The sequence below is a fragment of the Oncorhynchus mykiss genome, chromosome Y (genome assembly GCF_013265735.2).
Source record: "Oncorhynchus mykiss isolate Arlee chromosome Y, USDA_OmykA_1.1, whole genome shotgun sequence".
Taxonomy (NCBI): domain Eukaryota; kingdom Metazoa; phylum Chordata; class Actinopteri; order Salmoniformes; family Salmonidae; genus Oncorhynchus; species Oncorhynchus mykiss.
The window spans coordinates 16702898-16728912 of NC_048593.1; the positions used below are offsets into that span (position 1 = coordinate 16702898).

Genomic DNA, 26015 nt, shown 5'->3' on the forward strand with positions numbered 1-26015 from the left:
CATGAATAAAGGTACCTAGATTAAAAGTAATAGAGCCTGCATATCATTTATAAGTAAGTACACACTTCTCAATATAACAACTGACTACATGCCTATACTGCGGTCAATTTAACATAATTCACCTTTAGTTTTCAGATGTAAGAAAGTTTTCTAAGCCTTGTCACCCAAATTACATTGATATTTATTGGTTGTAGAGCCTTTCACCTTTATAAATCCACCTTTCCAGTGGAATAAAATAATCCTGATTTTCAGCCCCAAAACTATATTTATCACCTTTGAAAAACGTAAAAACAGCATTTAACCTTGATTTGAAGTCAAATTGGATTACCAAATCCAAATACCTATACGGAGGATCAGAATCTAATTTCAGTTTTGAAAAACCCAATTCTAAAATGTAATACTATCGGATTGCAGGATATCTGATCTGATTAAATGCATAGAAATATAATTAATTAAGACAATGATTCATCCGTTCTATTCATTACTTTTCTATGCATTTAATCTGATCCGATAGGCGAAATCCAGATAATAATTAAAAAAAACTGGGCCCAGAAGATTAATTTGAAAGCCACACCCATGACATTGAATGGAGGCTGAACACGTTGAACAATTATGAGTTTCAGAGGGTGTGTCTTGTCAGAATGAACGAGCCCACTCTAATGTTACATTTAGTCCAGACGAGGTACAACACTAAACGCTCTTCCACCACTTTCTGTCGACACAGGTTTTCTGGAGGATAAGCGACCAACTTGCGTTTAAACATTGAATGTGGGGTCGTTTCGGGGGAGGGCAAAGTGTTACGCAGTAGGCTAGTGTTTTTCTTTATCACCCAGTTTCAGATATTGTCCTTGATATTGGCCAACGCGCCTCTCTTGCCCCTTCTCTTGGGGTCGCGTTCGTCGGGGATTGTTGTTAGTTCACCAAGGGGGTGTCGCCATGGGGGATGTTATTTCCACTCACCTGGACGAGGGCAAGCGAGAGATGATTACAGGTAAGCTCTCCCTTCTCATGACAACTGAACTCGTGGAAATTGAATTTCCCACTAATTTCCCTCTTGTGAGTTGCTGCCTAATTTGCGTAAAATGTGAAGAGGGGTACAAGACAATTGATTTAAAGCGACACGTCCTTCCACACTCACCGGAAACTTAACTCGACAGTCAGCATCCCTCGAAAGTTAGGCTACAAATGTTTCAAATTACAGAATGTTACAGAATGTCAAATTGCCGCGCATAACCCTCAGCTGAAGTACATTTAGAACAGTCAGTCTCCCTCCCCCTGCTTGAAGCAAGCCCAAAGTGGAAGTTCTTATTTCCCAGAGATAATAACTGCTTTCCCAATGACAGGCGGCTTGATCATAATGTTAGTGCACTAGTTTGGCCCATACAGAAGTCTATTTAAAGCATGTATTGCCCAACCTCTCACTCCCACAGGATATTTTTTGTCAATTTAGGGAGCAGTGCAGGCTAAACTGTCACATGAACTGAACTATTTAGGTTTGAGGAATGCAATCTCTCTCGTCGAAGTTATATACTATTGCTTGAGCATTGGTCTGCTAACTTCTCATGTTGAAATGTGTCCTTCTGAAAGGTCAACAAGGGTGAGAGCTGGAATGAGGGTAGGCCTATTTGGGCTACTTGTGATTCACTGAACCAGTCCACAATTCAACCCTGTTGATGTACATTTGCTTGGGTGAAGTGAGGTCTGATCAGGCTACTCCAATCTTGTGTTTTCCATAGCTAACCACTCAGTCTGGGGTTCTGACCTCAGAATCCAGGATGTGTCTGGTTGTGGCTGGAAACAATGTATGCCACTTTCCCCCCAGACTCACCCTCATTCCTGATTACAATTGGTTCTCTCCACCATGAATGTCTGTGTTTGTGCCTCCTATAAGACTTGTCATCCAGAGAATAGGCAGATTTACAGACATCTGTGGTCTCTCCACATAAGAATGGATTAATCCCAATTGGCACCCTATTCTCCAGTTCACTACTTTTGACCAGAGCCCGTAGGGCTCTGTTCAAAAGTAGTGCCCTATATAGGAAATAGTGTGCCATTTTGGGATGGAACCTCTCCTAGGGGAGTCTTTCCCGGGAACATGAGGTATCAACTCTGACACTGCTGCTTCTTGAGAAGGTGAACGCCAGCTATGTGCTGTAAACACTACTACTTCAGTCAGATCTGTGGAAGTGACGGGTCTGTCGCAAACGGCAAGCAACTTCTAGTGAGGCTCTCAGAATGTCATCACAAGCAAAAGGAGCCTCGTTTACACCTTGCAGTAACATCGTTTTTTTTTTGATCTGATCAATATGATCTAATCACTATCTGATCATGGTATTAAAATGTCTCTTATCCGTCCACTTTGTCTGCATTGTGACCAGATTTCCAGGTACCTCCCTGTATATAAATATGAGATATATTATTTCAAGCTAACATGAATTTATTTGGTTTAAGACCATTATTAATGCCATAAGTCATTGGTGCTTCCTGTCAATGATGTTAGAGGCGGGTATAATGATTAATTTAAATGGCTTGACCATCCAGATCGTTTTACACTCGATCGATATCCAGATATAATAGGTCCCTGACTTCCTCCAGAGGTGGTCAGGAAGAACTGTTCACAATCACATTACGATGCATCTTTTTAATGATCTCCACTTGTAAAAACGTGGGCACAATCAGAACGTGGACAAGATCAGGACGAAGGATGCTAGTTAGCACCAGGTATAAACCGGGCTAAAGTAGGCCAATTATTTCCCTACTACTGCAAGAGTATAGTACGTCACTGTTCATAGTAATATACACACTACCTAATACTAAAAAAAATAAAGCCTAGCCAGTTGATATAATAGTGAACCCTTCCTCCACTCATAAGTCTGACTGTATTTTAGTCTGGTAAAGAGCGAGGGCAGAAACCAGACGGTAGCTGTAGCTTCTAAAGATGTCCAAAGCTGCAGTTTCAGAAGGAAAGAGAGAAGCAAGTAAGTACAGAAGAAAAAGCAGGTAAGAACATGCCTTGGTATTAATGAACAGAAAGCCAGTCTGGTTCTCACACAGTAGAATGGGAAGTAACCCCCCCTCCCCCCCACCCCCCCATTCTGTCTATATGACTTTCTTTCTACATGCCTTTTAATTCATATCTCAGTTTCATTTTATACCTTTTGTCTATTTCACAAACACGACCCAACCAACTGCTAAAGGTGACAGCCCTGTTTGGGTGTGGGTGGGAGGAGTGGTTAGTCAGCTCTTGTCCATGGGGAGTATACTGTTTGGAATAGTTAGCTGTACTGGGGGATGCCTGCACATTTGCTGGCAAGGTACATTCTCAGCAGCTGACACACACACACACCTGTTTTCTTTCCTACTCCTAGACTTGTGTTAATCAGTTGTCAGTGAACTGCTTGACCTTAGTCCATCACTCCCTCATCCCCTAGTACATACAATACAGTAGACCTACCCAGTGACCGTGCATACCATTCAAGCTGCAGGAGTGTTCCAGTCAGTCTAGTTTTCATCTGTAAAGAGTTCAACAGTCTGCAAACAACAGAAACAGGAAGGCTAATGTTCAATGCATTCTGACTACTGTACCTCTCGCTCTAATATATATACACTGCTCAAAAAAATAAAGCGAACACTTAAATAACACAATGTAACTCCAAGTCAATCACACTTCTGTGAAATCAAACTGTCCACTTAGGAAGCAACACTGATTGACAATACATTTCACATGCTGTTGTGCAAATGGAATAGACAACAGGTTGAAATTATAGGCAATTAGCAACACCCCCAATAAAGGAGTGGTTCTGCAGTTGGGGACCACAGACCACTTCTCAGTTCCTATGCTTCCTGCCTGATGTTTTGGTCACTTTTGAATGCTGGCGGTGCTTTCACTCTAGTGGTAGCATGAGACTGAGTCTACAACCCACACAAGTGGCTCAGGTAGTGCAGCTCATCCAGGATGGCACATCAATGCGAGCTGTGGCAAGAAGGTTTGCTGTGTCTGTCAGCGTAGTGTCCAGAGCATGGAGGCGCTACCAGGAGACAGGTCAGTACATCAGGAGGTGTGGAGGAGGCCGTAGGAGGGCAACAACCCAGCAGCAGGACCGCTACCTCCGCCTTTGTGCGAGTAGGAGCACTGCCAGAGCCCTGCAAAATTACCTCCAGCAAGCCACAAATGTGCATGTGTCTGCTCAAATGGTCAGAAACAGACTCCATGAGGGTGGTATGAGGGCCTGATGTCCACAGGTGGGGGTTGTGCTCACAGCCCAACACCGTGCAGGACGTTTTTCATTTGCCGAGAACACCAAGATTGGCAAATTCGCCACTGGCGCCCTGTGCTCTTCACAGATGAAAGCAGGTTCACACTGAGCACATGTGACAGACGTGACCGTCTGGAGACGCCATGGAGAACGTTCTGCTGCCTGCAACATCCTCCAGCATGACCGGTTTGGCGGTGGGTCAGTCATGGTGTGGGGTGTCATTTTTTGGGGGGCCGCACAGCCCTCCATGTGCTCGCCAGAGGTAGCCTGACTGCCATTAGGTACTGAGATGAGATCCTCAGACCCCTTGTGAGACCATATGCTGGTGCGGTTGGCCCTGGGTTCGTCCTAATGCAAGACAATACTAGACCTCATGTGGCTGTAGTGTGTCAGCAGTTCCTGCAAGTGGAAGGCATTGATGCTATGGACTGGCCCGCCCGTTCCCCAGACCTGAATCCAATTGAGCACATCTGGGACATCATGTCTCGCTCCATCCACCAACGCCACGTTACGCCACGTTGCACCACAGACTGTCCAGGAGTTGGCGGATGCTTTAGTCCAGGTCTGGGAGGAGATCCCTCAGGAGACCATCTGCCACCTCATCAGGAGCATGCCCAGGCGTTGTAGGGAGGTCATACAGGCATGTGGAGGCCACACACCCTACTGAGCCTCATTTTGACTTGTTTTAAGGACATTACATCAAAGTTGGGTCAGCCTGTAGTGTGGTTTTCCACTTTAATTTTGAGTGTCACTCCAAATCCAGACCTCCATGGGTTGATAAATTTGATTTCCATTGATAATTTTTGTGTGATTTCAACTATGTAAGGAAGTGTTTAATAAGAATATTTCATTAATTCAGATCTAGGATGTGTTATTTTAGTGTTCCCTTTATTTTTTGAGCGTATATATGCATGCATGCTGGAGGTAGGTGGGGATGCTGTCCATCTAACCCCCAGACTGCTCCTTTGATCTTTGATCTGATGCAATCAAAGCCAGGTTTGAATTGGACTCTAGATGACAGGGCATACAGTTTCATAACTTAGGCCTTGAGTGTAATCAAATCTCCACCAGTTTAGTCTGCTGCAGACTGTCCGTCAAGCCGTGCCTTCATTCCAGTGGGGAAGTGTGTAATTTGACCTAACTCCTTGTGAGAGTGGCTTTGGCACACTAACCCAGCCTGTCGGAAGTGCAGTATGTGAATGAAATATACTGAACAAAATATAAACGCAACAATTTAAAAGATTTTACTGTTATAGTTCATATGAGGAAATCAGTCAATTTTAAATAAATTCATTAGGACCTAATCAATGGATTTCACATGACTGTGAACATAGATATGCATATGTTGGTCACAGACACCTTCAAAAAAAAAAAGGTAGGGGTGTGGATCAGAACCAGTCCGGGGACTCCCAAGTGACTCAATGGTCTAACGCAGTGCTTGAGGTGTCCATACAGACCCGGGTTCGGATCCTAGGCGGTCTCACAACCGGCCGTGACCAGGAGTCAGGATGCCTGCAGGCTGACTTCATTTGAATAGTATTTCCTCTGACACATTGGTTCGGCTGGCTTCCGGGTTAAGCGGGCAGGTGTTAAGAAGTGCAGTTGGGTGGGTCATGTTTTGGAGGACGCGTGACTCGACTTTCACCTCTTCCGAGTCCAATGGGGAGTTGCAGCGATGAAACAAGATTGCAATTGGATCTCATAAAATTGGGGTTTACACATCTCCATCACATAGAGTTGATCAGGCTGTTGACTGGCCTGTGAAATGTTGTCCCACTTATCTTAAATGGCTGTGCGAAGTTGCTGGATATTGGCGGGAACTGGCATGCTGTTTTAAAAGTCGATCCAGGGCATCCCAAACATGCTCAATGTGTGACATGTCTGGTGAGTATGCAGGCCAAGGAAGAGCTGGGGCATTATGCTGAAATGTGAGGTGGTGGTGGCGGTGGATGAATGGCATTCAAATTGCCATCAATTTAAAATGCAATTGTGTTTGTTGTCTGTGGCTTATGCCTGCCCATACCATAACCTTACCACCATCATAGGGCACTCTGTTCACAACGTTGACATCAGCAAACTGCTGCCCACACAATGCCATACGTGGTCTGCATTTGTGAGGCTAGTTGGATGTACTACATTCTCTAAACCAACATTGGTGGTGGCTTATGGTAGAGAAATTAACATGAAATTCTCTGGCAACAGCTCTTGTGGACATTCCTGCAGTCAGCATGCCAATTGCATGGTCCCTCAACTTGAAACATCTGTGGCATTGTTGTGACAACTGCACATTTGAGTGACCGTTTGTCCGCAGCACACGGTGCACCTGTGTAATTATTATGCTGTCATGGTGGTTGAGGTCAGGGCTCTGTGCAGACCAGTCAAGTTCTTCCACACCGATCTCGACAAACTATTTCTGTATAGATCTTGCTTTTGTGCATAGGGCATTATTACGCTTAAACAGGAACTAAGTCACCAAGCCCAAACCATGAAAAACAGCCCTAGACCATTATTCCGCCTCCACCAAGCTTTAAAGTTGTCACTATGCATTTGGGCACGTAGCATTCTCCTGGCATCCGACAAACTCAAATTCGTCCGTCGGACTGCCAGATGGGGAAGCGTGATTCATCACTCCAGAGAAAGCGTTTCTACTGCTCCGGAGTCCAATGGAGGCAAGTTTTACACCACTCCAGCCAACGCTTGGCATTGCGCATGGTGATCTTTGGCTTGTGTGCGGCTGCTCGGCCATGGAAACCCATTTCATGAAATTCCAGACGATCCATTCTTGTGCTGACGTTAGTGAGTGTTGCAACCAAGGACAGATGATTTTTACGTGCTGCCCATTCAGCACTCGGCGGTCCCGTTCTGTGAGCTTGCGTGGCCTACAACTTCGCGGCTGAGCCGTTGTTACTTCTAGACGTTTCCACTTTACAGTACCAGCACTTACAATTGATCGGGGCAGCTCTACCAAGGCAGAAATTTTACCTACTGACTAGTTGGAATGTAGACAATAAGTTAAAAAAAAAAAATAGCACAATTTGGTTGGGAGAATGCAAAACGTCAGCCAGGTTCTTCGGTGCCATCCTGTGGGTGAAATAGCCGAATCCACTAATTTGAAGGGGTGTTCACTCACTTTTGTGTGTTTGAGGTAGATGTGTACATGAAGGCAAGGCAACGTGACTAGGCATCAGGATAGATAATAAGAGTAAAATAAAAAAACAGATTTGCAGAAGCAGGTGAGTGTGCGTGTTTGTTGTCGGTATGCGTGGTGTGTAAAGTACCAGTCAAATGTTTGAGCACGCCTACTCATTCAAGTGTTTTGTTTATTTGTACTATTTTCTACTTTTTAAATACTAGTGAAGACATAAACTATTAAATAACACATATGGAGTCATGTAGTAACCAAAACGTGTTAATTAAATCAAAATAGTAGCCACCCTTTGGCTTGATGATCGCGTTGCACATACTTGGCATTCTCTCAACCAGCTTCATGAGGTAGTCACCTGGAATGCACTTCAATTAACGGATGTGCCTTAAGTTAATTTGTGGAATTTATTTCCTTAATCCATTTGAGCCATTCAGTTGTGTTGTGACAAGGTAGAGGTGGTATACAGAATATAGCCCTATTTGGTAAAAGGCCAAGGCCATATTATGGCAAGAACAGCTCAAATATGCAAAGAGAAACGACAGTCCATTACTTTAAGACATGAAGGTCAATCAATACAACAAATTTCAAGAACTTTGAAAGTTTCTTCAAGTGCAGTCACAACAACCATCAAGCGCTGTGATGAAACTGTCTCTCATGAGGACCGCCACAGGAAAGGAAGACCGAGTCACCTCGGCTGCAGAGGATAAGTTCATTAGAGTTACCAGCCTCAGAAGTCGGCAATTAACTGCACCTCAGATTGCAGCCCAAATAAATGCTTCAGAGTTCAAGTTAGACACATCTCAACTGTTCAGAGGAGACTGCATGAATCAGGCCTTCATGGCTGAATTGCTGCAAATAAACCACTTCTAAAGGACACCAATAATAAGAAGAGACTAGCTTGGGCCAAGAAACATGACCAGTGGAAATCTGTCCTTTTGGTCTGAGGGCAAATTTGAGATTTTTGGTTCCAACTGCCGTGTCTTTGTGAGACGCGGAGTAGGTGACTGGATGATCTCCGCATGTGTGGTTCCCACCGTGAAGCATGGAGGAGGAAATGTGTTGATGTGGGGATGCTTTGCTGGTGACACTGTCAGTGATTTATTTCGGATTCAAGGCACACTTAGCTAGCATTGGCTACCACAGCATTCTGCAGCGATATGCCATCCCATCTGGTTTGGGCTTATTTTTAATTTATATTTTTTTATTTAACCTTTTTATTTAACTAGGCAAGTCAGTTAAGAACAAACTCTTTACAATGACGGCCTACCTGGGAACAGTGGGTTAACTGCCTTGTTCAGGGCCAGAGCGACAGATTTTTACCTTGTCAGCTCAGGGATTCGATCTAGCTTCTTTTAGCTTACTGGCCCAACGCTCTAACCTCTACTACCGCTACCTGCCGCCCCAGTGGGCTTAGTCCCACTATCATTTGTTTTTCAACAGGGCAATGACCCAACACACCTCCAGGCTGTGTAAGAGCTATTTGACCAAGGAGAGTGAGTGATGCATCAGATGACCTGACCTCCACAATCACCTGACCTCAACCCAATTGAGATGGTTTGGAATGAATTGGACTGCAGAGTGAAGAAAAAGCAGACACGTGCTCAGCATATGTGGGTACTCCTTCAAGACTGTTGGAGAAGCATTCCATGTGAAGGTGGTTGAGAGAATGCCAAGAGTGCAAAGTTGTCATCAAGGCAAAGGTTTCTACTTTGAAGAATCTTAATTATAAAATATTTTGATATAGCACTTGATTACATGGTTCATAGTGTTAATGTCTTAACTATTGTTCTATAATGTAGAAAAAAGTTTTTAAAAACTTGCATGAGTTTACTTTTGACTAGTACTGTGTGTGTGTGCATAGAGTCCGTGCAAGAGAGTTAATTAATGGTTACCTGGACTATTTATCAGTTATATGGCTTGGGGGTAGAAGCTGTCTTGGAGCCTGATTGTCCGAGAGCCGATGCTCCAGTATTGCTTGCCGGACGGTAGCTGGTTGGACAGTCTATGGCTTGGGTGACGAGTCTTTGGCAATTTTTTTTTTAGGCCTTCCTCTGCCATCCTGGACCTCTAGATCAGGCGTTAGGGAGCTCGGCCCCAGTAATGTACTGGGCTGTCTGCACCACCCTCTGTTGCGCTTTGTGGTCGATGGTGGTGCATTTGCCATACCAAGCGGTGATGCTCTCAATGGTGCAGCTGTAGAACCTTTTGAGGATCTGAGGGCCCATGCAAAATCTTTTCAGCCTCTTGAGGGGAAAGCGGCGCTGTCGTGCCCTTTCCATGACTGCAGATGTGTGTGGACCACGTTAATAACAGTGATGTGGACTCCAAGGAACTTGAAGCTCTCGACCCGCTCCACTACAACCCTGTGGATGGGGGCGTGCTCTCCCCTATTTCTCCTGTATTGCATGATCAGCTCCTTGGTCTTACTGGCGTTGAGGGAGAGGTTGTTGTCATGGCACCACACTGCCAAGTCTCTGACCACCTCCCTGTAGGCGGTCTTATCACCATCAGTGATTTAATTAGACCTACCACCATCATGACATCAGCAAACTTAAAGGAAAACTCCACACACAAACTATCTTTTGGTATTTGTTTCATGAGTCCATTGTTGAGATACTCCCAAAATGTTTTGAATGTCATGTGTAACTTTCAAAATGCATCATGATGCTGCATTTTGCATATCTTGATATCGACCTTGTGCCATCCCAAACTCCACAGAACCTCTCTAATCAGGTTAGCAATGCTAACAAGTACATGTAAATTGCTATAGTAAATGCTAACGAGTACAGTATTTGACAAACTATTTGCAGGACAGACATCCCAGCTCATAAAGTTAAAATGCTACACAGTTTGCTGCACCCACAAATACAATATTAGACAGCAAGGCACTTGATCCAGTAGGGGATTCTCTGCTGTTACCAAGAGAAGCTTGATTTTGCAAGAAGCTAACCACTTAGCTAGCTAGGTAACTAGCTACTAAGTTAGCAAACCAAATGCACAACTGCAGAGCATTTAGCACATTTTATACAGTTATCTTAATAGTTAAGCTATCTAGCTAGCAAACATTTAAAATTCCAGGGTGTAACTAAATCTTCTGCCGCATGCTGCACAACAGTGAGTGTGTTAGGAGGCTTCCGGTCTCTCGTTGTGTGCTTGTAAACAAAACAACGTGAATGTGGACTACTGTTAAACTTCATAATGTGACTGGTGAAATTTAAGAACGCAATCTGCTTTATCTCCTAACGTCTTGTACAAGTTGGTATTTACTTAAGTAGCTACAAATATTCACATTTTATTAAACTTCTGTATACCTCCCAAGCCTACTTGAGGGGCCCCCGTGTTGACGGTCAGCGTGGCGGAAATATTGTTGCCTACCTTCACCACCTGGGGCCGTCCCGTCAAGAAGTCCAGGATCCAGTTGCAGAGCAAGGTGTTCAGTCGCCGGTTCCCCAGCTTGGTGATGAGCTTGGAGGGCACTATGCTGTTGAACGCTGAACTGTAGCCTAAACGTCATTCTCACATAGTTAATTCCCCTCCTGTCCAGCTGGGAGAGGACAAGCACTTCATAATTACATATGCGAGTGCTACATGGCGATAGTAATTTAGGCAGGTTATTTTGGAATTTTTGGGAACGGGGACAAAGGTGGTCAGCTTGAAAACATGCTGGGATTACAGACTGGGACACAGAGATTGAAAATGTCCATGAAGACACTTGCCAGCTGGTCAGCGCATGCTTTGAGAATGCACCCTGGTGTTCCCTCTGGCCCGGCGGCCTAGTGAGTCTTAAACCATTTGAAAAGTTTTACTCACATTGGCCACACAGTCATCCGGAACAAGTGCTTTCATGCAAGACTCTGTATTCCTCAAAGTGAGAATAAAAGGCATCGCTGGGTATCTTACGGCTGGGTTTCCCTTTGTAATCCATTGTCGTCTGCAAGCCCAGCCACATACGATGAGCATATGAGCCGGTGTTATAGGATTCCACCGCACTCCTATATTGTCCTTTTGCATGTTCAATGTCTCGTCGGAGGTTGTAGCAGGCTTTCTTGTATGTGTCCTGTTTCTTGTAAGTGGTTGCTCTGGTTTTTGGTTCGGATACGTTCGTATAGTTACTCTGGAGACATCATATATGCACTTACGATGAGGCCCGTCATTGATTTGGTAAACTCAATGCTATCGGATGAATCCCAGAACATATCCCAGTCTGTGCTAGCAAAAGTCTTTTAGCATTGAGTCTGCCTCGTTGGACCATTTCCATTTTGCGCACGTCACTGGTACTTACTCTTTTGAGCTTTTGTTTGTAAGCAGGAGAAAGGGTCATGGTCAGATTTCCCGCAGGGAGCATGAGGGAGGGCCTTATATGTGGTCTAGTTTTAGCGCCCCTAGTGGCGCAAGACACGTGTTTGGTAAAAGTGAGGTAGAACGGTTTTAAGTCTCCCCACATTAGTCAACGCCTACCAAAGGCGCTGCCGCTGGGTGAGTGATTTCCTGTTTGTTTATACAGTTCGTTCAGTGCTAAAGTAGCGTTGGCTTGTAGAGAGATGCATACAGCCCTGATGATTACGGGTGAGAACTCTCTTGGTAGATAAGTGTCTGCAGCATGCCATGAGGTGTTCTATATCAGGTGAGCAAAAGCTTGAGATTTCCTTCACACTGGAAGCATTGCGCTGGTTGTTTTATGAAGACGCCCCCCTCCCCCTTTGGACATGCCCGAGCCCTCCTTTGTCCGATCGTACCGATGCATGGAGCAAACCACTGAGTTCTACTTACATAGTCGTCCAGCCATGTCTCTGCTCGGCATATAATAGCGCAGCTTTCCAAGTCTCTGATTGGAGACTCTCTCGAATGAAGACACACCGAGGCTATCATTGGGGCGTCAGGAAGCCTAGTGGATAAGAGTGTTGGGCCAGTAACCGAAAGGTCGCTGGTTTGAATTCCCCAAGCCGACTAGGTGAAAAATAGGTCTGTGCCCCTGAGCAACTCACTTAACCCTAATTGCTCCTATAAGTTGCTCTGGATAAGAGCGTCTGCAAAATGTAAATCATCTGTGTAGACCAGCAATAATTGATTATGTAGGTGGAACTGTCTTGATTTTAGGTTTTCAAAATGTCAGTAACTTTCCAGTTTGGAAGATTCCCGGAATCTGAAGGGTATAAGCTGGAAATCTGGGAATCGTTCAACCAGAATTTCTGGGTGTTTTGAGAGTTGGCTGAATTTTGCAACCCTAGACCAGCATGAAACATCTATTAGACATGTTAAACGTTCAGTATCTATTCTGTTTTAGATCCCTCATGTTTTTATACAGGGCATTTCAGAAAGTGACTGAATGTGTGTTTTGAGTTTACAGGATAAACCCTGTTTACTTGTCTCTGTTCCCTCCTTGGCTCTTCCACTGGTTCTTATCTTGTTGTCAGGTCTTTCCTTCCTGCCCTCCTACTCAAAGGCTCCTTTCTCTTTCCTGTGGCGCCTTTGCCATAAACATCTCATGGACTGGTGTCACGTTGAGCTGAGAACACTGAACCACCACAAGCCAACCCTAAATGGACTGTGAGCAATTCTGTTGTTGTTGAAGTCCTTTCAAGAATGACTCTGGTTAGACCATGGTATGTTACCATTCAACAACATGATGCTTGATTGTCCGTATTAGGGTTGCCAAATTCTGTTAACTTTTAAATGTCCAGGTTTTATGAGAATTTGGGGGGGGGGGGAAATAACTGGGGTTTTGCAACCTCACTCCAGATGGTGTAGTCTGCTACAAATACAATACATTTGGCACAATCCTATTCCAGGCTCTGATGCTCCTTGACTGTAACAAAAGGTATGATAAAGTCATCTTCAATATCTGTTCCAATTGAGAATGAAGTGATTGTACCACCATGATATGTAGTGTTTTCTCAGTGAAAGCTGATGTGGCTCCTGACTTGCTAACTTTCCTTTAAAAGACACATGGTGAGCAATTTGAATTTTACTGCTTGGACTTTTTCCTATAAGGCAGATAGAAAGGTGGTAAAGATACTGGAGGGTTTAATGCCCTCTCTTCCAGTCTCTCTCTGCTTTTCCTGTCTGAGTCCGAGCCTAGTTAAGAGTCACCTTTTATAGCCCTCTACACGCCTGTCCTCAATGCCCGCTTCGATAGTCTCATACTAACGGCTTCTCTTCTACACCAAGCTCTTAGCCAAATCCTCTGTGATCTACCGAGTCACATTACTGACGTGTCACGCTTTTCTGGCTCTGCTGCCAGCTGAGACTGCGTTTCTGTGACTGTGTGGCCTAGCTGTGCTCTCGCTGTCTCTGGCTGTTTTTCTGTGATTGTTGACGGTGTTTAATGTTTTGACTGTGATGTTTGGGTAACCTGTTGTCATTTCCAATTTACATAATGGGTTAGCAATCAAATTTATTCATAAAGCCCTTCTTACATCGGCTGATATCTCAAAGTGCTGTACAGAAACCCAGCCTAAAACCCCAAACAGAAAGCAATGTAGGTCTGGGACAGGTAGCACGTCCGGTGAACAGGTCAGGGTTCCATAGCCGCAGGCAGAACAGTTGAAACTGGAGCAGCATCACGGCCAGGTGGACTGGGGACAGCAAGGAGTCATCAGGCCAGGTATTCCTGAGGCATGGTCCTAGGGCTCAGGTCCTCAGAGCGAGAGAATTAGCGAGAGCATACTTAAATTGACACAGGACACCGGATAAGACAGGAGAAATACTCCAGATATAAGACTGACCCTAGCCCCCGACACAAACTACTGCAGCACAAATACTGGAGGCTGAGACAGGCGGGATCAAGGAGACACTGGCTCCGTCCGACGATACCCCTGGACAGGGCCAAACAGGCAGGATATTTCCTTCTCATAAATGTATTCTATTGGTGTTGCCAGCTGTGTTTATGGTCTGGTGCCAGGTGTGTTTACGGACTGTGTTGCTCTTCAATTGTGTTGTCTATCCTGTGACTGTGTTACACTCCAACTGTAAATTCTGTCTTTCTTCCCACAGCTCGTGCCAGGCAGGTGATGGGGGAGTTTGGCCATGTGTACAAGGAGCAGTATGCTGTGGCCCTCTTTAACGGTGTCCGCTTTGAGATCGAGGGGGGAGGAGGGCCTCAGTCACAGCTCCTGCACCGCAAGGCAAGCGGCCAGGCCGGCCTGGGGACGACTGTCTGTTGCACTCGTTCACCCCTCTGTTTTGCCAGGTTTTTTTTTGTCACCCCCCCCCCCCTCACTCCAGCTCTCCATTTTATTCAGTTCCTCTCTCACTGTATTCCCACACCATCTGCAACTCTCTCCTTCTCTACCTCCTTACCCCCCTTTTTATCTCTTCCTCACCATCCTCTGAGTGCAAGGCCGTGTGTTTTTAAACTCGACAGTCAAAAGCGATGGACACAGATAGGAAACGCGTACTGTAGCCATCTCCACTTCAGTGCTGTGGAGTTCTGTGTTAGTCTCCGCCATCGAGTCACTGGCGGGAAAGTGGAGCAGAATTCACACATGAACAAACGGGGAGGGTGCTAAGAATGTTGTTTCCCTCGTCTCTTCTCCTCACTACCCGAGTGATGCCCCGGGTAGTCACACACACACACCGAGAACCACTTATTTACACTCCCCAAAAATATTTCTGAATAACGCACAGGCACCACATTTTTACAGAGCACTGCCAGTCAGCACCTTCCAAGCACACACAACCTCTCTTCTCCAGCTTCTCTCCATCCCCTTATTTCTGTCCTTCCTCTGCTGGGATTAAGCTGTTTGAGTTCCAGTATTTTGATCTACTACAGGACATGTAAAAACCAAGTGTGGTTGTGTAAACACTATCCGAAACTTGTGTGCTCTCACTTCAGCCCTCCGGTCTCAATCGCCTCCAGTGTGTAAAATAGAATTAGGCCTGACATTACTGTATGGATGAGTCTCAAATAGCACCCTATTCCCTATATAGTGCACTGCTTTTGACCAAAAGCCTGATAGCCCTATCGCTAACTCTGTCTGTTGTGTTGTGGTAGAATCCTCTAGAAGACCACTCTATCTTCTCTGGGGGTCTGTTCCAGTACTTGGAGGGGAACAAGAAATGGAGAAACCGCTTTGTCTTCGTGGCCGACACATACGACGTTAGCTTCTACGAGAACAAAGTGGTGAGGGCAGTCGGAAAAACTGAAACTATATATTTTCTTGCTTGTTTTACATTTAACTTCATAACCAAACTTCAAAGTCAGCTTGTCTGAATCATTTGGGTCACAACTTTAGCTGTGGACTGATGGTTCTGAACGGCTTGTACTTCATTTTCTTTCACCCTCTCTCCTTGAAACTACCCCCTCCTCACTCCGTGCTCTCTGATAGGCTCACGAGAGGGGCTTGCACCCTAAAGGAACCATCAACTGTGCCGGATACAAAGCTCTGACCTCCATGGAAGAGTACCTGGATCTGGTCAGCACCAGCCTGCCAGGTGAGAGAGACGATTTGGTAACGGCCGCTGACTGTATAATAAACGGCCGGATCATGAGAAACGCTGTTGGATTGTCGTTGAACCAGGACTACATACAATGTGAGATCAAGTAGTAAAGTCCTCAGTGGCTCGCTGGGCCGTATTCATTAGGGGCTCTATTCAATCTGGTTTGCTTAAGCGTTACGTTTCCCTAAATGCGTTCTCGGCTAATGCGGGGACATTGCCTTTGAATTTCAATCGCGCGGTAACTCTGAACTTCCGCGATACCAATTTGAATAGAGCCCTAGGGCACACTGTAGCAAAAGTTTAGCAATCAGTCTGTTTTCTTCCATTTGGTGACTAGTGAATAAAACCCTGATGAAGAAGCTATGAACACTATAAGTGTGTGTGTTTTCAGGTGTAAAGGCTAAGGCGGGCAGCGGTCCATTTGTCAAGGGTGCCACCCAGTTCCCCCTGATCCTGTGGCACCCGTACGCCCGCCACCACTACTTCTGTGTGCTGACAGAGAAGGAGCAGACGAAGTGGCACGCTGTGCTCCAGGACTGTGTCAGGCACAGCAACAATGGTGAGGAGCTGTGTGAACACATGACACAGTTAACAGTGTACACACAGCCATTTGATGGTTCTGGATGACAGGTAGGGAACAACGCAGAGACTCTCCCTCAGCTCCACCCTGGCCAATTATCGCTCTTCTGCCTTACTGCCATTGTTCACAACACAGACCAGGGTGTGTGTGTCGCTATGTGAGAGTTTTGCATACCATCTCAATGAGCTGGTCTATCAGTGAGAGTGAAATGCAGCCAGGCAGGAATGTTATGACTTGGTTATGATGAGCCTGGAGTGGTGTTCCTCTACTCTGAGTCCTGGAGGGCATGTGAGTGGCAGGGTGTGGCCTAATTCTTTATTACCCCAATTTAATAAATGTAAGTAAGCCTTGTCCAATCCAGAACCAGCCTTAGGTTCCTGCCCCATCTTTTTTTCCGTAGCGCGATGCATCTTCAAGTAAACCGCTCAAACAGGATGCTCCATTAACCAATCAGTCATTTGATCTGTACAGATGAATACAGCCTGGTGTGGTGAGCGCAGGGTGCTACACAGTAAACATTGGTGTTGGATGAGGTGAAACTCCCCTCACCTCCCCACGATGACAGTAAATGTGGAGTGTGTTTGTGTGTATTCCCCTACCTTGCGGAGCGTATAAAGAGACTTTTATATTTGTTTAGTATTTCATTAGGATCCCCAATTTAGCTGCTGCTGCAGGGAACAAAAAAAACAACAAATGTAATAAATCAAATCAAATTTATTTATATAGCCCTTCGTACATCAGCTGATATCTCAAAGTGCTGTCCATAAACCCAGCCTAAAACCCCAAACAGCAAGCAATGCAGGTGTAGAAGCACGGTGGCTAGGAAAAACTCCCTAGAAAGGCCAAAACCTAGGAAGAAACCTAGAGAGGAACCAGGCTATGTGGGGTGGCCAGTCCTCTTCTGGCTGTGCCGGGTGGAGATTATAACAGAACATGGCCAAGATGTTCAAATGTTCATAAATGACCAGCATGGTCGAATAATAATAAGGCAGAACAGTTGAAACTGGAGCAGCAGCACAGCCAGGTGGACTGGGGACAGCAAGGAGTCATCATGTCAGGTAGTCCTGGGGCATGGTCCTAGGGCTCAGGTCCTCCGAGAGAGAGAAAGAGAGAAGGAGAGAATTAGAGAACGCACACTTAGATTCACACAGGACACCGAATAGGACAGGAGAAGTACTCCAGATATAACAAACTGACCCTAGCCCCCCGACACATAAACTACTGCAGCATAAATACTGGAGGCTGAGACAGGAGGGGTCAGGAGACACTGTGGCCCCATCCGAGGACACCCCTGGACAGGGCCAAACAGGAAGGATATAACCCCACCCACTTTGCCAAAGCACAGCCCCCACAACACTAGAGGGATATCTTCAACCACCAACTTACCATCCTGAGACAAGGCTGAGTATAGCCCACAAAGACCTCCGCCACGGCACAACCCAAGGGGGGGGGGGGCGCCAACCCAGACAGGATGACCACATCAGTGACTCAGCCCACTCAGGTGACGCACCCCCTCCAGGGACGGCATGAGAGAGCCCCAGTAAAGCCAGTGACTCAGCCCCTGAATAGGGTTAGAGGCAGAGAATCCCAGTGGAAAGAGGGGAACCGGCCAGGCAGAGACAGCAAGGGCGGTTCGTTGCTCCAGAGCCTTTCCGTTCACCCTCCCACTCCTGGGCCAGACTACACTCAATCATATGACCCACTGAAGAGATGAGTCTTCAGTAGAGACTTAAAGGTTGAGACCGAGTTTGCGTCTCTGACATGGGTAGGCAGACCGTTCCATAAAAATGGAGCTCTATAGGAGAAAGCCCTGCCTCCAGCTGTTTGCTTAAAAATTCTAGGGACAATTAGGAGGCCTGCGTCTTGTGACCGTAGCGTACGTGTAGGTATGTACGGCAGGACCAAATCAGAGAGATAGGTAGGAGCAAGCCCATGTAATGCTTTGTAGGTTAGCAGTACATAAAAGTACATAATACATAATATACATCACAGAATACAATGCATAATACTATACAGAATGTATAAAAATGAGGGCTGTCAAACAATTTAAATTATTGCGATGAATCACAATTTTAATTTTAATTTTATTTTTTTAAATTCGCTCAAATATGGTGATAAGTAACTCATTTTTATGGACAAATCTTTACGTATTGAGTTATAAGCATGTTTTTAATGGCATATTCACCATAACAAGCAATACAATTACTAATGCACCCAGTAGGGCTACTCCCTCATACATTTTCTTGAAGTACGTACACACACACACACAGTTAAAGTTTCAGCCATTCCAAATGATTGTTCTACCAATTACTAATTGGAGGGTTGGCTATAAGAAAAAAACTCTCTATGGAAACAAAGGGCATAAACCTGTCCAACAATGTCATGAATTCCACACATAAGCCTAGCACCATAGACTTCAGTCGTCCTCCTATTTTCACTGAGCCAGTTGCTAAGACAAACGAGCCTGCTGCTCTTTTCTTCTGTACGATATGCCCAGAGAGTGAAAACAACCTCTCAGGCAGGTGTTGCCAGGTAGATTTGTGCAATGCAGGCCAGCCTGGTGTGTGTCCCTGCATTCTGTGACCACCAATGTAGTGGACAGTCCTCCATGTTGATGCTGGGCTCTGCTTTGTAACGCTCCACACATTTTCTCAATGGACTCCTTGTTACGCAAGCCTCTGTGAAGAGGGAACGCAACACCCTGCTACAACTCAACTCTCTGTGAAGTGAAAGAGGTATGGGACTGTAGGTGCGAGTAAGGATGACAAAGGCAGAGAGAGTGGTACCGTTTACAAGGAATTTATTCCGTCACACGGTAATATGGGGAAAAGGGGCTGGACGGAACCAAAGAAAGTGAATGTCAAAGTCCCCCTCCTATCTAACCTACCCACTACCTATCTAACTAGCACCACCTGGTGCCCTAGACAAAATACAGGGGGTGGTCCGCCCAGGTCTTACCTAGTGTGCCTCTTGCCTAAGCACTCCCTAGGTGCCTTCCCCTTTCCCCCTGGGAACAAGTGAAACAGAATATTATAACCAATTTCACAATCCCACTGAGAAACACAGGACATCAAATAGGTAGGCTCTAACTTAAGAACAAACTCGCACAGAACATACCAAAGCTGCTCCCATCTACAACTAACCTAGTACATTCCAACTGCCTGAGAAACAACCAATATATACTATAGCCATCAGCCTCCTCTCTCAGCAATCATCTCAGCAGTCTGTCTTCTGAACAGAATACTGGCTTTTATATTGCTTCAGAAGGAGTCTAATTGGATACAGCTGTAACTTGACGAGGGGGCGGTGTCAGCTCCAATCATTAATGGGGCTGACCAATCAGCTGCTTGGGGAGAATTCAGGAAGCCATCTCCTGAAACACACACTCAAATACAAACTACAACACAGAAACTGGGGAACGTAACACTCCTCTTCATCAGACTCAGAAGAACTCAACAAGAGGGCGGCTTTCTTCTTTGGTGGCTCTGACAGGTTGCTTTATCAGGTTGCTGTGCAGGCCTCTCTTTCTTCAGCAAGTTGCTAACCAAAGCCCACACCTCACCCCTCAGGTCTGGGAAGGCACTTCAGGTCCTTAAGGATTGGCCCCCTTGTTTTTCAATTTTTGCCTAAAATGACATACCCAAATCTAACTGCCTGTAGCTCAGGCCCTGAAGCACGGATACTGTATGCATATTCTTGATACCATTTGAAAGGAAACACTTTGACGTTTGTGGAAATGGGAAAGGAATGTAGGAGAATATAACGCATGAGATCTGGTAAAAGATGATACAAAGAAAAAAAAATTGTAACATGTTTGAAATACGAGAGGCCATAATGTATTATTCCAGCCCAGGTACAATTTTAGATTTTGGCCACTAGACGGCAGTAGTGTATGTGCAAAGTTTTAGACTGATCCAATGAACCATTGCATTTATTTTCAAAATGTTGTATCGACTGCCCAAATGCATAATTTGTTTAACTTTTCATGTTCAAAACTGCACTCCCCACAAACAATAGCATGGTATTCACTGCTACTGTAAATTGGACAGTGGAGTTAGATTAACAAGAATTTAAGCTTTCTGCCAATATCAGATATGTCTATGTCCTGGGAAATGTTCTTGTTACTTACAACCTCTTGCTGATAGCATTAGCCTACATTAGCTCAACCATCCCGCAGGGGACCCACTAATCGTGAAGAAGTTTTAAACCTTGGGTCGAATGCTGTGGCGATCTTCAGCCATGTGAGGTTGGTGTTTTCCTTTGGTTTCTCCAGGTCTATAAGATGAGAGATGGTCGCCTCGCTTTGAGTTCTTAGGAAACTATGCAGTTTTTTGATATATTATTTCTTACATTGCTACCCCGGGAAATCTTAAGTCTTATTACATACAGCCAGGAAGAACTAGTGGATATAAGAGCAACGTCAACTTACCAACATTATGACCAGGAATACAACTTTCCCAAAGCGTAGCCTCTGTTCGGACCACCACCCAGGACAATGGATTTAATCCCAGTAGCCGACCCAAAACAACGGCGCTGCAGACGGAGCGGCCACCTGGTCAGGCTCTGTAGAAGTGCACATCACCCACCGCTCCCGAGTATACTACTAGCCAATGTCCAGTCTCTTGACAACAAGGTAGACGAAATTCGAGCAAGGGTTGCCTTCAAGAGAGACATCAGAGATTGTAAAATTAAACATTTCATGGAAACATGGCTCTCTCGGGATATGTTGTCGGAATTGGTTCAGACACCGGGCATCTCCATGCATCGCGCCAACCGAGAAACACCTCTCTGGGAAGAGGAAGTGCGGGGTGCATGCTTTGACTAACGACTCATGGTGTAGTCATAACAACGTACAGGAACTCAAGTCCTTCTGCTCACCTGACCTAGAATTCCTTACAATCAAATGTCGGCCATTTTACCTACCAAGAGAATTCCCGTCAGTTATAGTCACAGCTGTGTACATTCCCCCTCAAGCAGACACCAGGACGGCCCTCAAGGAACTTCACAGGACTCTATGTAAACTGGAAACCATATATCCTGAGGATGCATTTATTGTAGCTGGGGATTTTACCAAAGCAAATTTGAGAACAAGGCTACCTAAATTCTATCAGCATATTGATTGCACCACGCGCAGGGGTAATACTCTCGACCACTGCTACTCTAACTTCCGCGATGCATACAAAGCCCTCCCTGCCTTCCCTTTGGCAAATCAGACTACGACGCCGTCTTGCTCCTACCGCCTTATAGGCAGCTGGTCTGACCAATCGGAAGCTTTGCTTCAAGATTGTTTTGATCACGAGGACTGGAATATGTTCCGGCCAGCCTCAGAACAACATCGACCTATACGCTGACTCGGTGAGTGAGTTTAGAGATGTTGTACCCACTGTGACTAAAACCTACCCTAACCAGAAACCGTGGATGGATGGCGGCATTCGTGCAAAACTGAAAGCGCGAACCACCGCATTCAATCATGGAAAGAGGTCTGGAAATATGGCTGAATATAAACAGTGTAGTTATTCCCTCCAAGGCAATCAAACAAGCAAAATGCCGGTACAGGGACAAGGTGGAGTTGCATTTCAACGGCTCAGACATAAGACATATGTGGCAGGATCTACAGGAAATAACAGACAACAAAAAGAACCAGCCACGTCACAGACACCGACATCACGCTTCCAGACAAACTAAACACCTTTTCCCGCTTTGAGAATAGTACAGTGCCACCTTACCGGCCACCCTAGACCCACTTCAGTTTGCATACCGCACCAAACAGGTCCACAGATCCAGAGATGATGCAATCACCATCACATTGCACACTGCCCTATCCCATCTGGACAAGAGGGATACCTATAAGAATGCTGTTCATTGACTACAGCTCAGCATTCAACATCATAGTGTTCATCAAGCTAGAGGCCCTGGGTCTCAACCCCGCCCTGTGCAATTGGGTCCTGGACTTTCTGACTGGTCGCCCCCAGGTGGGGAAGGTAAGAAACACCCTCTCCACTTCGTTGACCCTCAACACTGGGGCCCCACAAGGGTGTTTTCTCAGCCCCCTCCTGTACTCCCTGCTCACCCACGACTGCGTGGCCATGCACGCCTCCAACTCAATCATCACGTTTGCAAACTACACAACAGTAGTGGGCTTGATTACCAACAACGACGAGACAGCCTACAGGGAGGAGGTGAGGGAACTCGGAGTGTGGTGTCAGGAAAACAACCTCTCAATCAACGTCAACAAAACAAAGATGATCGTGGACTTCAGGAAACAAGGGACCATCCCCCTATCCACAGTGAAGGGACAGCAGTGGAGAAGGTGGAAAGTTTTAAGTTCCTCGGTGTACACGTCACAGACAAGCTGAAATGGTCCACTCACATAGACAGTGTTCTTCAACCTCAGGAGGCTGAAGAAATTTGTCTTATCACCCAAAACCCTGACAAACTTTTACAGATGCTCAATCGAGAGCAGCCTGGTACGGCAACTCCAGAGGATGGTGAGGTCTGCCCAACACACCACCGGGGGCAAACTACCTGCCCTCCATGACACCTACAGCACCCTATGTCACAGGAAGGCGCAAAAGATCAATGACAACACCCCCTCCCCGAACCACTGCATGTTCACACCGCTACCATCCTGAAGGCGAGGTCAGTCCAGGTGCATCAAAGCAGGGACAGAGACGAGCTGTTTTTCAATCTAAAGGCCATCAGACTGCTAAACAGCAATCACTAACTGAGGCTGCTGCCTACATTGTAACCCAATCACTGGCCACTTTAATAAATGGATCACTAGTCACTTTAAACAATGCCTATTTAATGTTTACATATCTTACATTACTCGATTTGGAGGTGGAGGGTCCGTCAATGGTCTGGGGCGGTGTGTCACAGCATCATCGGACTGAGCTTGTTGCCTGCAATGACAATCTCAAAGCTGTGCATTACAGGGAAGACATCCTCCTCCCTCATATGGTACCATTCCTGCAGGCTCATCCTGACATGACCCTCCAGCATTCCCCCCCCCCCCCCCCACAGAAATATCCGGGAACTTGCAGGTGCCTTGGTAGAGGAGTGGGGTAACATATCACATCAAGAACAGGCAAATCTGGTGCAGTCCATGAGAAGGAGTACTTAATGCAGCTGGTGGCCACACCAGACACTGACTGTTACCCCCCTTTGTTCGGGGACACATTATTCCATTTCTGTTAGTCACATGTCTGTGGAACTTGTTCAGTTTGTCTCAGTTATTGAATCTTGTTATGTTCATACAAATATTTACACATGTTAAGTTTGCTGAAAATAAACGCAGTTGACAGTGAGGACGTTTCTTGAGTTGATGTACATATTCTCATTCACCCATTTTTAGATTTGTGTGTGTTGGGGAATTGTTAGATATTACTGCACTGTCGGAACTAGAAGCACAAGCATTTCGCTACAGTCGCATTAACATCTGCTAACCATGTGTATGTGTCCAATAAAATTTGTTTTGAACTTCAGCTTGAATCTTACCACATAGGCAGGTCATCAGAGCTTTCCATCACCTGAAGGAGATGGCACAAAGTTCAGCTGTGGTTGGCATAGTGATGTTTTCTGTTGTGCCAGAGCATCTCTGTGGTTGTTGTTTTCTGTGGATAAGTTTTACCATTTCCAGAGTGGAAATCCATCTTGTTTTGACATCTTGTGCGAGTGACTCCTTTTGCCTATTTGCGACTTGCTAATGTCTTAGCTCTGCACCTTTTTGGTGGGCTGTGTTTTGAAATGGCCAACAATATTTCAGCGGTTGGCTAGCAAGGGCATTGTCGAACCTGCTGTTCTGTAGGAACACTGTGATGGACCTTTTTGGAGACTGCGCAGAGCAGGTGTTCAAAAGGCAGATGTCTCTCAGCTGCGATCATGTTCTGTGCACGGTCTGTGCAAAGTGTGGGAACTTTGCACAGACCGTGTTCAACTGCTTTGCTACATCCATGACCTGCTTGGCACGCGTTTCAGCATAGTGCATCACTTCTGTGCGCGTGTGAATGTAGTTTCTCACCGATTATGGTGCGCAGTAACTCCAGGGTAGTTGTGGTTAATCACCTAAGTCCAGTGCTATTTCTTGCTTGCTGCTCGTCGACTTGTCCATCGGTCTCCCGCGCTCACTCTTCTAGCTTAGCCTGCCGAAGATGTCCTCCATTGTTACTGGTAACGTTACTTGTATTGCCAGCATCAACGGTGTGTTTCGCTTGTAAATGATAACGAGGACTCGATGCATTTCGGTGATAAACAAATTCAGCCTTGCGGTAGATGCAAATTAGAGTTTTATCCAGAGAGCCACCTGGGAGGGATTAAAATAGAATTTGGCATATTAAAAGCCCCTTACTACCATTCCCCATCATTCAGTCATACAAGTGGCTAGCCAGTAAAGCGGTTGTCAAACTAGCACATCAGCTGCATGGGCTTGAACTTGAACTCTGGGTGGTTCAGGGGCTCAAACTAACAAAATATGTTAATGGCGTCAATTTAAAAAAAACTTTGACAGCCCTAATAAAAATGTCTGTCTCGTCCCCGTCCTGCCGTAAGGTGTAGTTTAATTTTTTTATTGCTAGCTTGAGTGGCGGAGTTCCATGTAGTTATGGCTACTGTACTGTGTGTTTCCCAGCATCTGTACTGGACCGGGGGAATGTGAAGAGACCTCTGGTTGCATGTCTTGTGGGGTACTCATGAGTGTCCGAACTGTGTGCCAACTGCTTGAACAGACAGTTCAGTACCTTCAACACCTCACAAAAAGACCAATAGTGACGCAGTTAATCTCTCCTCCACTTTGAGCCGGGAGAGATTGACATGCATGCCATTGCGATTCGTGCTCCGTGTACATCTAAGTGCTCTGTTCTGGAGCAACTGCAATTTGCCCATGTCCTTCTTTGCCGCACATGACCACACAAGTCCAGGTGCAACAAGGGCCAGTAGGACCTGTCTGGTTGATTTGAGATGTCAAAACAAAGCAGCACCTTATCATGGGCAGACAACCTATTCCCATTTTAACAACCCTTGAGTATGTTTTGACCATGACGGCTTGCTATTTAGGGTTACACCCAGCAGTTTAGTCTCCTCAACTTGCTCCATCACCACATTATTCAATAATAGATCTAGATGAGGTTTAAGGTGGAGCAATTGATTTGTCCCAAAAACTACGCGTTTCTATTTTTTAAAATATATTTAGCACAAGACTATTGCTAGTTACCCATTCTAAAACTGACTGGAGCTCTGTTAGAGGTGTCAAGTATTTATTTAACTTTCGTACCCGACGTGTATAGTGTTGCATCGTCAGCACACACACACACACACACAGGCTTTATTCAAGGTCAGTGCAAATGTATTAAATTTAAAAAACACTTTTTTTACATAGGTATTCAAACCCTTTGCTATGAGACTGGAAATTGAGCTCCGGTGCATCCTGTTTCCATTGATCATCCTTGAGATGTTTCTACAACTTGATTGGAATCCACCTGTGATCAATTCAGTTGATGGGACATGATTTGGAAAGGCACACACCTGTCTATCTATATAAGGTGCCACAGTTGACAGTGCATGTCAGAGCAAAAACCAAGCCATGAGGTTGAAGGAATTG

At 45.5% G+C, this 26015-nt stretch overlaps 1 protein-coding gene across 1 annotated transcript in view; it reads left to right on the plus strand.

Moving 5' to 3' along the window:
* Positions 1-586: 586 nt before the first annotated feature.
* LOC110509334 (protein Niban 2) overlaps positions 587-26015 on the plus strand; it is a 61763-nt gene continuing 36334 nt past the window's right edge. The window contains exons 1-5 of the mRNA XM_036968295.1: positions 587-991; positions 14395-14525; positions 15395-15523; positions 15729-15834; positions 16232-16399. Of these exons, the coding sequence (XP_036824190.1) occupies positions 937-991; positions 14395-14525; positions 15395-15523; positions 15729-15834; positions 16232-16399 (589 nt within the window). The 5' untranslated portion in view covers positions 587-936. The remainder of the gene's footprint in view (positions 992-14394; positions 14526-15394; positions 15524-15728; positions 15835-16231; positions 16400-26015) is intronic.